Here is a 15,811-nt window from a genome sequence, read left to right as displayed (position 1 = left end):
GGCTGCGAGCTTTTAAAATGAACAAACAGTGAATTATCTTTTAGGTACTTTCCATGGTCTGTCTGAAATAGCACAGCAAGGGGCTTTCCATGGTGGGAGTGTTGCTGCTGCTGAAGGCAGCAACACACATTGCTGCTTTCAGATGACACAGCACGGCTTTAGGCACGCTATACAGAAGAGCTCTGACACCACAGCACCCTTCTGCAACCCCTGCTCACCTAATCACTGTATCTGTACTAGCCAGAAAGGTACACAGGTATGTAGGAGGCTGGTTAGACCCTGCATTGACATATTTGTTGGGCTCTTCCCTTCACTCTCAGTACCACTCAATCCAACACCTTGCCACAATGGGGAAGAGATATGAGGTATCAGATAAATCAACTACTACAGTTGCCATAATCCCTCTCCAGCTCCCTCCAGACACAACAGTCACTACTACCATGCCCACAATCCTTGCTTTACTCCTGGGGGAATTCTGAGCCATGCCGAAAACATGCCCACCTGCAGATTTCTTTGCTTCCTTGCAGAAAGTGATGGAGAAGCCAAGGGAAGCCAGGGGGGATGGGAGGGGCAGGGGATGCCCATGGGCGTAGTTTGGGGAGCCATTGCCCCCCAAACAGAGGCGAGGCGTGGGGCGGCACACAGAGTCACGTGCCACTGCCCCCCCCCTCCGTTTCTGCGAGCACAGAGCTGTCTGGCTGAAAGAGGCTGCCACTCGGTTCAGCTGACTTTGCAGCTGGTTGCCGCCTCCTGAGTCCCAGTGCCAGCTTGCCTTCTGTGTGCTGGGAGACGTCCTGTTTTCGGTATAACCGTGAGTGCCTGTGGTGGGGCAGGGAAAAGGGGCTGGTGTGTGGGAAAGGAGCAGTGGGGAAGGAAGGGGGATGAGATGGGGGGGGCAGGGTGATAGGATGGGGAAGAGAAGGAGATAGGGGAAGCAGGAGCCCAGCATGCGGCATCCCCTTGGCAGCAGCTGAAGTAGGGGCTCCCCTGTTAAGCAGGCCCATCAAACTCCCATCCCAATGAGTCCCACCGCCCCTGTACGTGACCACCCCACTGAGCCCCAACCAGCTATACCCAGACCCTCACCCTGACGAGCCCCTCCTCCCTTGCACCTGGACACCCCTCTGAGCCTCAACCACCTTCGCCTGGACCCCCCTGCAGAGTCCCATTGCCCCTGCACCTGGACCCCCCCAACAAGCCCCTGTGCATTCAGATCCCCCACTGAGCCATCCACACCCAGACTGCCCCACACAGAACCCTCTTCCCCACATCTGGATCCCCCACACTAAACCCTTCTACACGCAGATCCTGCTAGGCTCAGCTTGCCTGCTCACCCACACCTGGTGTGCCTGGTGCAGAGCCCAAGTTGTTTATGGGGCAGGCTTGGCCCTTGCGCTGTGTCAGGGTTGGGTGCAGCCTCACTGCTGAGTCCCTGTCCGGCGGGAGGGGGAGCAGAGTGTTGGAGGTGGGAGATCACCCTGCATGCAGCTAGTTACCTGCGCTCCCCACTGCCATGCTGGAGCCTCCACATTTATGTATTGACAAATACCATTTTCAGAATGTTGAAGAATTTTAAAATATTGTGCATAAAATTTTTATTTTTTGGCGCAGAATTTAATTTTTTGGTGCAGAGCTCCCTCAAGAGTATTGCTTGTCGCTCAGGATAGAGTTCCAGGCTCAGAGCTGCACAGCATGGCAGCCCAAGATGCTTCCACTGGACTGCCTCAGATGGACTTAACTTTATTTTAGCAAAATAATCTTCAATGTTTTCTGATCGTTAAGAGCAGATTAAAGGAGAAGGCTAGTGCTTGTCAACTAATAACTCACATGCATACAGCACATTCCATTCAGAAGGATCCCAAAGTGCCCCCTCTGCTTCCCCACCCATGAATAGCTTCTCTCACTACTGGAGCACAGACACCTCTCGGGTGAAGTGGGGTAGTGATATACAGTCCACAGCAATACTACAGAATAGTTTGGGATGGGAGGTGAAGAAGAATCCTGTATCCCTCTTTACATGCAAGAAGGAATTAAGAAAGTAGAACGTAATTACCCAACTTGGAATTTAACCAGGACACCAAGGCTAACACCCCTAATCTTGCAAGAATGCTATATGATTTTTAAATGGCTACCGGAGGTCAGCTCTTCAATTGAATGTCTTATCCAAAAGAAGAAAAGGAGTACTTGTGGCACCTTAGAGACTAACCAATTTATTAGAGCATAAGCTTTCGTGAGCGAAAGCTTATGCTCTAATAAATTGGTTAGTCTCTAAGGTGCCACAAGTACTCCTTTTCTTTTTGCGAATACAGACTAACACGGCTGTTACTCTGAAACTTATCCAAAAGAAGTTACTTCCAACAGCAAATACTCCTTATCATGCTAGGTTTTGGTGCAGCACTGACTGGCAAGGAAAAAAGCTCTCTCATGAATAACCAACAACATGGCATGTGGCACCTTTTCCTTGGAGGTGTCTCGTCCAAGTAGTGACCAAGCCCAACCCTGTCTAACTTGTGAAATCTTACAAGATCACACAGACATATGGCTACAGAGGATACCTCTTTGGCCCTACAGAAACTGCCCTCATGCCCTTTTTTGGAAATAAAATAGAATTAAAGTTCTCAAACAGTCTCTCAAACCTATTTCCAAACTAGTCAGTAGCTGTTTAAAGTGAGGGGGCTGAATACCTTCCTGCCAGACGTAGCTCCATTTACCTTAATTGAGCTGGGCTCACTTATGCCACAGTTGAATTTGGTCCCACATGTTAAATTGGGGCACAAAATTTCATGCTAACAACTGCCAGTCATACAGCACATAATTGAACTCGGAACCCAGCAATGCTAAACTGAATCCTCAGTAAACACACTGGTATCCTGAAGCTGTATCTCTAATCTCCTCCCTATAAATTAGAAACGCTACCAACAAGCACTAGGGTTAGATCTTGAATTTGACATTTATTTCAGTCAATTGCATAAATACCCCATGACACTCATAGATCTAGGGGTGAGATTTTCAAAACAGTCTAAGGGAGCTCAGCACCCAACTCCCACTAAATTTCTAGGCTGAAATCCAAGCCTAGAAGTATTAGAGTATTGGCCAATTAGAGCCCAAAGTGCAGATAAAGTTCTCTACTAGTGGCCACTAAAGGCAAACCAGAGGACTCAGACAAAATCAGAAGTAAACGTAGTTCTTCTTGCCTCCCTGTAATGGCATTGCTAATAGAATCAAGATGTCACATTACACAGATTGATCTTAAATGCTTTGTCAGGAGTAAAACATCACTTCCTCACCCCAACTCCTCAGGAGTCACCTGCTATTATCTCAGTCCCTTCACTCAGTGGTTCTCACGGTCTGGGTTATGATTCCAGTGTTTCCAGAGGGTTGTAAAAATTTCCCAACAGACCAAGTTTTCTTTTATATTTATTTTTTTAAATTGTTCCTAACCCATCTGATTGCAAATAAATCCTTACAATGCAAATTACTGCAGTAGACTCTATTCACTACAGAGTGCTGGGAAACGTGCCATTCATGAAATTTTCAATGGGAATGTATCTTTCCAATGAGATCAGTATCATATGTATGTATATGTGCTAATGGTCACATTCACTGGGCCATAAAAACTGCAGATGGCATTGAACACAGAATTGGTGAGGTTCTGATGCTAAGGGAAAGAGGGGGTACAGAGGACATTTTGTCCAGCAAGCTGATGGAAGAGGTTATTTTGGGGCACACCCACTGAATCCATGACTCTATGGACCTCTTGACCAGGCCTCCTGTGTGTTGGGGGATGGCCCCACCTTCCCAATTACTATAGTCCCTGGATGTAAAAGAGCAGTGGGCAGGACAAGAACTATATCCACTCCACCATCCCCAAAACAAATTCATTTATTCAGGCCTGAAGGTAAATGCCTATTTTGGCCATAATATATGGCAGAGACAAACTGGAAAGAATCCAGAGAGCAACACAAATGATAAAGGATTTAGAAAGCCTGCCCTCTGAGGAAAGGTTAAAAAACCTGGGTATATTTAGTCTTGAGAAATGGAGGCCAAGGGGGGACCTGATAACAGTTTCTAAATATGTTAAGGTCCATTATAAAGAGGACAGTGATCCATTGTTCTTTGTGTCCACCAAAGGTAGGACAAGAAGGAATCAGCATAGTTTGAAGCAAGGGAGATTTACGTTAGATATTAAGAAAAACTTTCTAACTCTAAGGAGAGTTAAACTCTGGGAATAAGCTTCCAAGGGAGATTGAGGAATCCCTACCATTGGAGGTTTTTAAGAACAGGGGGACAAACACCTGGCAGGGATGTCTAGGTTTACTTGGGCCAGACTCAGCACAGGTGGCTCAACTAGATGGCCACTGGAGATCCCTTCCAGCCTGATATTTCTATGATTACAGTTTTTTGAGGAGTTTTTTTTAGGCTGATGCAGCAAGAAGGATTCTGGGATATGGTGTCTTGGAAGTAAGAAGCGAGTGATTTTGGAGGTCATAGAAGGAAAAAATGGTTGGTTTGAGGGATCATACAAAGTATTTGAAAACTTCTCCAATCAGTCTACACCCTCACTAGGATACACAACCACCTAGGTTAGATTGGAAATCTCTGAAAGCTCCAGGAGGCCAGAGCTTATCTAGGATTGAATTAGAGCAGCTGAAAGCTCAGAGGCTGAAGGCTAATGCCAGCAGGAACTCATTTAATTCCCAGTGTCTTGCCCATCACCACTCACATGCAAAAGAAAGGAGAAAGCAGAATGAAGAGATACATGGAGAGACTCTAGTCTTTACCTCATACTCTTTAATAGTCCCTTTCCATGGGCAGCCATCGTTAATACAGACAGCCGGCAGACTTTCCACCTCCCGACGAGCTGCGTTATCTGAGAAAGCCTCAAATGGGAAAAAGCAAAGACAAGTTACTCTGGGATTGCAGCTTTGATCTAGTCTCCTGATTCTTCACATGCCATTGCTAAGAAACAGTCTTCCCAAACTTGTTGTCCCACAGTACCCTTAGAGATGCATCTTGTAAACCAGTTCCAGCCAAGGCCGTAGGAGTTAGCTAAGATAAACTCATAGCTGGAAACCAAACCAGCTCACCTGTATGTTAGTGTTGTTCAAAACAGGTATTAGTATCATAAGAATGTATTTAGTGTTTAGACTCTATGAAATGCTTGTAAATTGCTGCATGTACTAATCTCATGTATGATGTCTGTATTCCAGGCTATAAGGAAATATGTACATTTTGCTTCATAATTTTGAAAATGTTTGCTCTGAACTTGTGAACCCACACACAGGAATCATGCCCCCAATCCATTAAAGAGGCCTATCAAGATTAAAAGGGCCATTAAGGAACATCACAATGCACAGGATTGGTGAACAGCCCTATCACCCCTTGGAAACGTACATGCAAGGGAGTTTGTCTCATGGACTGGAAGGCTATAAGGCCGTGTCTACACTAGCAAGTTTACACCGGCACAGCTGTACCAATGGAGAGAGGTCTCCCGTTGACATAATAAAACCACCTCCACAAGTGGTTATGTCCGCAGAAGAAGCTCTCCCAGGGCCACAGATGCCGGTGAAACTTATGTTGCTCAGAAGGGGTTGTTTGTTTTTTTTTCACACGCCTGAGCAACGTAAGTTTTGCTGACAAGTTTTGCTGGTAATGTAGATATGCCCTAAATGTAAAAGACAAAACAGGGTCACAATTCATTTCTTTGCTGTTTGAACTCTCACACTAAACTAAGGCTATGGCTACAGAGCTGACATTGGTGCAGCTGTGCCGCTGCTAATGCAGATGCTCTAAGCCGACAGGAGAGCTCTCCCATCAACTTAATTATTCCAGCCGCCACGCGTGGCCGGGGCTGTGCCAGTGGAAGAAGCTGTCCCGCTGACATAGCGCTGCCCACGCCAGCACTTAGGTTGTTGTAACTTACTTTGCTCAGGGAGGTGGCTTATTCACCCTAACTTATACCAATCTAAGCTGTAGCGTGTACATAGCCTGGGGATGTGTGCCTAAGAGGTTACCCCTTGGCCTCTCCTGAATGACATTTTGAATTGACAGATTACTACATCTCTGTCACCTTTAGGAACCATAGATGGTAACTCATTTATGTGTATATGCTTGCTTGCTTGAACCTATAAATAACTCTGTTATTTCTTTTTCCTAATTAATAAACCTTTAGTTAGTTTACTGCAAGATTGGCTACAGGTGTTGTCTTTGGTGTGAGAGCTAAGACACCCCAGATCAATTTGTAAGTGACTGGTCACAACCTGAGTATTTTGTGATTTCTGAAGTAAGTGGCCATTTATCACTAAGTCCAGCTTGCCTGGGTGGCAAGATAAACTGGAGAGCCCAAGGGGACTGTCTGTGACTCCACAGTAAGATTGTTACAGTGATCCAGGAGTTCACATTTCTTACTGGGTTGGTGAAATCTAATTATAAAACATACCACCAGTATGGGGTAAGTACCCTGGTTTTACCAGTCTGCCCTCAGGCAGGCACTCATGTTCGTGAGCCACTCCAGACTGTGTGACAGCATCTATGACAAATCTTTATTGCAGAGTTTAAACAAGTAAACTGTGTTGTAAGATGTCCTGAATTTTAGAAGTTGGGGAATCAATTGCAGCACTATCATAACACTTGGGATACTGAATTCACACCTGTTAGATAATGGATTCCATCATTCTTAGGTACCAGTCTCTGGCCTCTCACTCTAAACAAAAACAGGAAATGTTTATGAATGACTTCAATGTTCTCTGCTTTGGAGAGATCTTACTTACCGAATTTGTTTCTAAAATAGAAACTCCTTCTTCATATATTCCTTCCTGAATACAGGCTGCACACTTCTGAGGCCCAGAGCTAATGGGGTGGGGGAAAAAATCAGCCACAAAATAAAAAGATTCATGCTGAATTTGTGATTCAGAGACAATAGAGGCTTCTCAAGAGAGCCTTCAGAGCCAAAGAAGGTTTATTTACACAAGTATATTTTTAAAACAGCAAATGGAGCCATTTACTAACATACATTTTGCATTCGATTGATCCTTTTTAATGGATATACATTTCTGCTCTATTTTAGTTATTTCTTCCTTGTAGTGATCTTTATTCTAGTTTTCTTCCCCTCATGATTAACTGTTCTTATATTTAAACTTTCCCCCATGCCCTTAAAAGTGAAGACAGAGAAATTAAGAAGGCCAATTGAAACTTCTTTTGCGATCATAAAACGTATTTTTACATTTCACACAGGTGGCATTATTGCCAAGCAGGGACCTCCAAGGAACAAATTCTTTATACGGCCCCGATAGTCACTTACAACAGTACTTAATTAGAGTGGATCAACCTAGATGGACCACCTGGTCTTTGTCACACCCAATAATCTCCTGGGTTTCGGCTTGACCATACCACCTGAAGAACACAACTCACTCAGGAAACTCTGGGTATGACTACATAGCGTTTTGGAGCCCACGGGAAAGAGCCCTCCAGCTCAGACCCACAGACTTGGGTTAGCGGGCCTTGTGCTATCGCTCTAAAAACAGCTGTGTAGACAGTGCTTTGAAATGACAGCTGGGACCGAAGCTCAAGCTCTGAAGCCTGGAGAGAGCAGGCTTCAGAGCCCAAGCTCCAGCCTGAGCTGCAACTTGAAAGAGCTGTCTACACGCTGTTTTAGAGCACTAGAGCAAGCCTTGCTAACCTGAGCTGGTTGACCGGGGCTGGGAGGCTCCTTCCCGAGAATGGCAAAATGCTGTGTAGACATACCCTCTAGGGCAGTGGTCACCAACCCCTCTACCATGATCAGCTGGTCGATCCTGGAGCCTCTGCCAGTCGATTGCAATCTCCAGGTCACTAAAAGTCTGGCGGTGCAGCAGGCCTCAGGCAGGCTGCCTGCCTGCCCTGGCCCCACGCCACTCCCAGAAGCGGCTGGCTGCTAGCTCGTCTCTGCGACCCCTGGGTTGGTGCGGGGGAGGCAGCTCCGCACGCTGCCTCCCCCCCCAGCAGTGTCCCCACAACTCCAGTTGGCTGGGAACCAGGGCCGCAGAGATGTGCCAGCAGCCAGCCACTTCAGGGAGCACCATGGGGCTATGGCAGGCAGACAGCCTGCCTGAGACCTGCTGCGCTACCGGCTGGGAGCCGCCTATGGTAAGCGCCTCCTGGCCAGAGCCTACATCCCTCACCCTCTCCTGCACCCCAACACTCTACACCAGCCCACAGGCCCATCCTACACCAAACTCCCTCCAAGAGCCCTCACCCCCTCATGCACCACAACCCCCTGCCCCAGCTGCACCAAACTCCCTCCCAGAGCCCACATCCCTCACCCTCTCCTGCACCCTAACACTCTGCCCCAGCCTGGAGCCCCTTTCTGCACCCAAACTCCCTCCCAGAGATTGCACCCCTCACTCCTGCACTCCAAATCCCTGCCCCAGGCTCAGCCCGGAGCCCTCTTCCACACTCTGAACCCCTCAGCCCCAGCCCAGAACCTGCACCTTCTCCCACACCTCAACCCTCTGCCCCACCGCGGTGAAAGTGAATGAGGGTGGGGGAAAGCAAGCGATAGGAAGCGGGGAATGGAGTGAGCGGGGTGGGGCCTCAGGGAAGGGGCAGGGTAGATCCTGGGTTGATCTTAAATTCAAAAAGTGATCTTGTGTGTAACAAGGTTGGAGACCACTGCTCTAATGCCTGAAGAGAACCAGATGCTGAAATTAAGAGACAGACATAAAACGTGGCCCTCACTCACAACCCACTGAAAATAAGGCTGTATTTCCTTTTTTGCTTTCCTTTGCTTCTAATCATTTTGTTTCAGACTGGAGAGGGATAAATTACCTTATAAGTTTCTTCAGACAGTAAGAACAATAGCGGTGTCCACACTGAGCTTGAAATGGCCTCCTCAGAATATTCTTGCACTCGGAGCAGAGGTATTTGCCCTCCAATTTAGTCCCCAGTATCTCCTTTGAAAATCCAGGCTGGTTTAAATCCAAAGAACCAGGTGGAGTCGAGTTTGCTGCTGCCATGTGAACCAAAAACCCCAGATGTGCCTCAAGAGCCTGAAAAAAGAAAAATGTTTTGTCCCATTTGATTATCTTGTTCTCAGTTGGACACGGTTCACCTTTCACTACCTTCACTGCATTGATCACCTGGAAGCCACCGCAATAGCTGAGCTTGTTATTCCTAAGCACAGGTCTGCAGTGTATTATACACAATGAAACAGCCAACTAGGCAGATTGTGTCTTCTGGCACTTGCCAGGGGCAGGGGCTCTAAAGTTAAATCCGAAACAAGGAAATGGGGTGGGGTATCCTTGCCTAGTTCCCCACCCACCTTAATTATGGGAAAACAAACTTTGGACAAATTGCTGCCTCCAGTCCAAAACAAGAGAGACCCGAGAGGAGACCACTTGCCCAATGTCAAACTGATCAAGAGAATAAACAAAGAGCCTCCTGAAAACTTCCTACATGTCAAGTGACACAGCCATGATCCAGTGCCACACACTTCCATTTCTGGCAGTTGTCAAAATTCACTGTGATCCTATATAAGGCCAGCGGCTCACTTGAGTCACAGGTGGAACCTGTTTGAACAGCCGAGAGCCAAGATTTACAACATCCAGTCAGGTGTCTGAGGGTTCCAGGTTTCTTTGAAGGTTTACAAAATGAAAAGGCAAAAATGGTATAACCTAACAAAAGGAGTAATATACTGGGAATAAAAGGCAGTTTAGCGATTTATTTTTACTGTGTGCGCCATTCAGAAAACCGCCCTCCCAATGCTCCCATGTACAGACTAGACCAAAAGGTGTGTTAACTACATGTATGTTATCTTTGTATCAAAACAGCCAAACAAGCTATAATCCGGGGTTAGACCGAGTTCCAAGCATTTAGCATTTAAATCTGATGTATTCTGAGACCATATTTACACTACAGCCACTACATCGACACAGGTATAGTGCTGCAGCTGTACTGTCGTAGCAAAAATGCTTCCTAGTTAATGAGAGGCGGTAGCTAGGTTGATGGAAGAATTCTTCTGGCAACCTAGTCGTGTCTACACTGGGGACTAGATCGACCTAACTACAGCCCTCAGGGTATAAACATTTTCAGCCCTGAGCAACATAGCTAAGTCGATCTAACTTTTAAACATAGACCAGGGCTTAATGTCATTGTGTTGCCTGATGACTGACTTTAACCAGATGTTTTTAATGTAGTCTAAATTTATTAAGAGAAGTAACTTGGTGTAAATGTTGGCTATCGACCATCGACCAAGACTGTAAAAATGCCTCCCTGAAATATAAATTAACAGTTCTAGAAAAATTGAGGGCATCTTGCAGGATCTCTCCCTCCACAAGTGTCCAATGGCACAAAAGCAATTAAGTGTAGCTGGACCATGGAGAAGATACGAAGGGGCATGGGGTGGGGAGTGTATCCAGAACACTGGGAACAAGCTACGTAAAAAAGAACACATGTTGCATAATTGAATCATTGTGTGACCCAGCCAGTCTTTAGACCAGTGGTTCTCAACCTGCGGCCCAATCAGCACACAGCTCCAGCCCATGTGACATCTTCAGGGCCATACAGGTAGTATTGGATGTGGCCCACATAACACATTGAGAACCACTGCTTTAGAGGAAACCAATTTAGGTCAAAATCCTGCTTCTTCTGAGGCAGTGGTGCCTTGGGGAAGATAAGGAGTTACAACCAGCAATGCCAGGAGGCATAACTCCTCCACAGGTAATAAGCGGAAGATTGCTGGATATTGCCTCTCACCAGCTTAAGACCCTGTCCTTGTTCCAATCAGAAATCCTCCCACTTTGGGGAGGGTGAACACTGCCAACAACGGCAGCCACAGCAAATTATGGATGAGTGCGGGGGGGCAGGGAGGAGGAAGGAAGGGGGATAGAACAAGAGGAAGGCTCCTTCTGATTGCATGCAATTATGTAGGGCCAGAAGAAGGGTAAAGCTGTGCATGTAATGCCCTAACCTCAGAGCCAATATTCACTGACAAGAGAGCCGACATCAGGGCAGGTGACAATGCTCTTGGTTCACAGACTGCATTATACGTTTGCAGCCAGACTTGAATAATCAGAGTCTCTCTGGAGAAAAAGTAAAATTTCAGCGGGAATGTTCCCAACGGAGAGGAACCAGTGTATGAAAAATTAAGCACACTGATCTCAGAACAATATATTCTTAAGGGTATCTAAAGGGTTCCAAACGGCCACAATTTGACCTAGAGGTTTGTATACATGACTGGAAATCAGCAAGTCTAACTAGGTTATATTCCTGGCTCTGCCACAGACTGAAAGCCTCACCTTGAACATATAAATCCCCCTCTACACCTCATATAATGACAGGTTTCAGAGTAGCAGCCATGTTAGACTGTATCTGCAAAAAGATAAGGAGTACTTGTGGCACCTTAGAGACTAACAAATTTATTTGAGCATAAGATTTCGTGAGCATCCGATGAAGTGAGCTGCAGCTCACGAAAGCTTATGCTCAAATAAATTTGTTAGTCTCTAAGGTGCCACAGGTACTCCTTTTCTTTTTGCCTCTACACCTCAGCTGTCAAATAGAGTTACCAATACTTTGCTACTACACAGGAGAGTCCTGAGGATTAATTTATCAATGTTTATAAAGTGCCCCGAGGGCCATTGCTGGATGGCACTCTATAATAATAATATATTTATTACCCTGTCCAAGTGGGCTAACAAACCGCCGGTTTCCTTCCCTCTACTCCCAGTAAAACTACCATAACCAAAAGCAAGGCGAATTGTTTTGGACCTGGCCTAGATACAGTAGCTCCCGTAACTACCATCATTTCTGGGGAGATGAGGCATAACTTATAACCAATCACTTTTAGTTCTGTATTGCTGCCTTTTTCCCCCCTGCAAGACAAACTCAATGGCACAGCCTGTTAAAAAGCTTTCCGGATTGGCTAGGCATTACTTTGATGGAGTAGTTCATGTAAATTCCACATAACCCAGAATCACTAGGTACGACCAATTCAGAAGTCAGTCTGATACAAGAGCAATAAGCCACTCCACTGCTGGCTGCATTTAATTTCGCCAAGAATTTCGACATTCACCTTCAGTAAAAACCCTGGCTGTTTCAGGAAGGGAAAAAAAATATGTTCTGGCTCAATCACAAGATATGGGCTTGATGGAGGAATTATTGGGTGATATCTTTTGGCCTATGTCATACAGGACGTCAGACCAGATTCTCTTAATGATCCCTTCTTCTGGTCTTAAAGTATAGGAATAGAGGGTGCTAATGAGTCTGCACTTCCCTCTAAGGGAATACTTAGCCAGGAATTAGAGGTAGTTAGGGACTTTTCTACAAAATGGTTTTTCATCAGAAATGCCAATCTATCAAAACGAAAACTTTGTGTGGTAACAGATCAGTTTCAATGAAACTTTCTTCTGAAAGGTTTCTCGTGTCCAGGACAGAATTTCTGGTCAGACAGAAGCTACCCACCAGAATAGCTTGATAGTCAGAGTAACGTCCCTGCTCCAAATTAGGTAAAACAGAGACTTGAACTTCGGTATCCCACATCCCAAGCAAGTGTCATAAACACCAGGCTTTTCTGGAGTGAGTTCTCTCTGACTCTCCATGAAATATTTCAAAAGGTTTTGGGTTTGTCCCAGTAAAGAACAGAAAAACTTTTCAATTCTCAAAACCGTTTGACAGCCATTTCCTGTGCAGCTCTACCAGTGACCTAGAGCAGGGATAGGCAACTGGTGGCCCAAAGGACAAATCTGGCCTGCTAGATCATTGTAAGGGCCAGGAAAGGCACAGGGCTTTGCAGGGGGCAGGTCCTGCCTGCCCACAAATGTACACATCAGATAACGCTGTGACAGGAGTCAGCAAGCCGGAGCAGTGAGCCAGACCCAATTCCATGGGACAAGAACTGTTGCTGTGGGGTAAGCACAGGATGGGCTCTTTTGCCAGTCCTGCACCAGGACCAGATTTCCCCCTCCCCACAACCTCTCAGGGCAAGACCCAATTCTCCACCACATCACACACCCCTGCTAGCTAAAAGATTTTAGTGGATTTTGTAGCCTTCTACTACCTTAAAGTTACCCATCCCTGACCTAGAGAGATGCTAGAGCACACCATGCTGCACTTTACATATCAGCTGAGATCTAAAAAATGGTCATTGCCTGTGGTCATCAAAAGATCACAAGGCGAGCTTAAATAGCAGGTGGGTGAAAGTGTTCTCATGTGTTCAATTTAAATAAGTACAGGGGCACCTGTGGGACATTGTAACCATAAATAAATGGACCTGTACATTTTATCCTTTATTCATGTTATGCTTATCTAAACATTTGTACTATGCTCATCACTACAGTAGCCATCTTTCTTCTACACCCCACTCATTTATCATCATGGAAAGACCAGATCAGCAAAGCAGTTTTTACATTCTGATCAGAAGACTGAAAGAAGTGCATTAATTCTAACTCTTCTAAGAGCAAGTTCCCACAACTATGGGCCAATTACTGAGAAAACTGAATCTCACACTTGAATCTGACTCTGCTGGCATTATTAACCACTTCCATTCTTTCAGTGGAATATACCTAGAATGGAAGGTCATAGCCTCAGAGAGCAAAGTGATCTCTTAGGTACCTTGGGTCAATCCCATGAAAAGCTTTGAAGACAAGGACTGAGCGACACACACTTTAATGTTCAAGTCTAGTTTAATATAAATGTAGTGCCCTTTATAGACAGAGTAACTCACAAAAATGTTATTTTTGCTAAAAGTACCAGTCATGTTAACGACAGTAGTTAAATACATTATACAACAGCTGCATAGAAAACAAAAAATTAGTGGGTCTGGCAAGTGAGGGAGAGAATGTATAGGTCTGCCGCACTGCAAGAAAAGCTCTCATTAATAAGAGTGTAGTCCTATTACACCAACATATTCATGTGCCTACAGTTGTTGAACAAGAGTAATGTGAGAATATGGACTCTAAAATCCATACAGAAAGATTATTTTTAACTGTTTTCCTCTTTTTCTAATTTTCAGGTGAATTTCATACTTGAAAACTCTGAGGGCTGAATGCCCCCAGGCATCCACAGGACAGCAGTACTTCAGGATCCCCATCCTTGTGTTTAACCACTGACACAATGTAACCCATGGTTTCAGAGTTGCAGCCCTGTTACTCTGTATCCACAACAAGAACAGGAGGACTTGTGGCACCTCAGTACTCTAGGTGCCACAAGTCCTCCTGATCTTTTAATGTAACCCATGACCATTCTGATGAGCATGCCAGCCAGGTGTCAGTAAATGTTTTCCACAAAGGTTTCTGCAAGGCCATCTCCTCCTATCTGCTGGGAACTAGACTGACATTCACCCGCTACGTTTAAAAAGCCCTTTAAGGTTGTCAGGGACCGTGTGGAGGCCACCTTTTTGACACGTATAGGTCTGTATATTTCCCACAGTCCTATTTCCCAGCATTTTGGGCAATGTTAAGTAGGATGTGAGGCAAGCGTGAATCATGCAGAAGTGGCGAAGTTTCAGCTTTTCTTGCTGAGACCACACTATTGTGCCTACTGGGCGGCATTTAGGTTAAACGGCTCTGCGGCAGCCAGGGATCTCCCGCTAGGGAGTCTCTTTGACTAACGAGGAGCGGCTTAACGAAAGCAAGCCCTGACTCGAGCCATTCAGTCTGATCACCAAAGCCCAATTCAATTCGAAACAGAAACAAACCCGGAGCAAAGGCCAGCAGCAAAGAGCTTTCCCACGGGCTGACAGGCGCCACGGCACCAGGCGCCCGGAGCGACCCACCCGCCAGGCGCGCACGGGGCTTCCCACGCGCGCCAGCGCCCGGGGCCGCCGCCGCTGGAATTCCCCTCAGCACTTCCCGTCCCGAGTTCCCCGCGCCAACGGCTCCCGCTCGAACACCCCGGCCGCCCGCGAGGCCCCCGGCCGCGCTTCCCGCGCCGGGCCCCGCCCACGCACGGACCCGAGCCCAGCCTCCCGCGGGACAGGGGCCGCTCCCGCGCCGCCCCCCCCGCCCGCTCGCTCGCTCGCTCGCTCGCTGCCAGGCGCAGCCGCCGGCCCGGGCCCCACACGCTGCGCGCGCCCGCCCCGCCCCGCCCCGCCAGGCGCCCTGGGGCCCGCAGCCCGCCCCGGGCCGGACCGGACACTGGCCGGGCGCCGACCGCCCTGAGCCCGCGGGCGGCCGGGGAACCGCCCCGCTTACCGGCAGCCTCGCTCCGCTCCCCGCCAGCCACACCGGAAGCACCGCCATAAGCCACGCCCAGCGGACACGTCCCCCGGGCCACGCCCCCGAGGGCTAAGCCCCGCCCCCGCCCGGTGGCGCTGCCAGAAGTGGCCGTTGGCGGCGGTTGAGGGGCAGGTTGGGGGACGGGCGGCGGCGGCCCCCTCCCCCTCGGCCCGACCCACGGGGCCCCGCGCCTCCGTCACCCCCGCCCCCGACCCCGCGACTCCGTCACCCCCTGCCCCACCGCCCCCCGGCCCGCGCCTCCGTCACCCCCTGCCCCACCGCCCCCTGCCCGCGCCTCCGTCACCCCCAGCCCTACCGCCCCCTGCCCCCGACCCCGCGCCTCCGTCACCCCCTGCCCCACCGCCCCCTGCCCCCCGGCCCGCGCCTCCGTCACCCCCTGCCCCACCGCCCCCTGCCCCCCGGCCCGCGCCTCCGTCACTCCCTGCCCCACCGCCCCCTGCCCCCCGGCCCGCGCCTCCGTCACTCCCTGCCCCACCGCCCCCTGCCCCCCGGCCCGCGCCTCCGTCACCCCCTGCCCCACCGCCCCCTGCCCCCCGGCCCGCGCCTCCGTCACTCCCTGCCCCACCGCCCCCTGCCCCCGACCCCGCGCCTCCGTCACTCCC

At 48.3% G+C, this 15,811-nt stretch overlaps 1 protein-coding gene across 2 annotated transcripts in view; it reads right to left on the bottom strand.

Moving 5' to 3' along the window:
- Positions 1-15,221, bottom strand: part of TRAF2 (TNF receptor associated factor 2) — a 46,590-nt gene extending 31,369 nt beyond the window's left edge. For both annotated transcript variants that reach the window (XM_084650356.1, XM_084650357.1), the window contains exons 1-4: positions 15,165-15,221; positions 8,806-9,026; positions 6,771-6,849; positions 4,782-4,880 (exon numbers count right to left, since the gene is read on the bottom strand). In XM_084650356.1, the coding sequence (XP_084506482.1) occupies positions 4,782-4,880; positions 6,771-6,849; positions 8,806-9,026; positions 15,165-15,212 (447 nt within the window). In that variant the 5' untranslated portion in view covers positions 15,213-15,221. The remainder of the gene's footprint in view (positions 1-4,781; positions 4,881-6,770; positions 6,850-8,805; positions 9,027-15,164) is intronic.
- Positions 15,222-15,811: the final 590 nt, after the last annotated feature.

This window comes from Lepidochelys olivacea, assembly GCF_965140295.1.
Source record: "Lepidochelys olivacea isolate rLepOli2 genome assembly, chromosome: 16".
In the NCBI taxonomy this organism is placed as follows: domain Eukaryota; kingdom Metazoa; phylum Chordata; order Testudines; family Cheloniidae; genus Lepidochelys; species Lepidochelys olivacea.
Note: the sequence above shows the minus strand (reverse complement) of the source record. Positions and strands in the feature narration are given on the sequence as shown.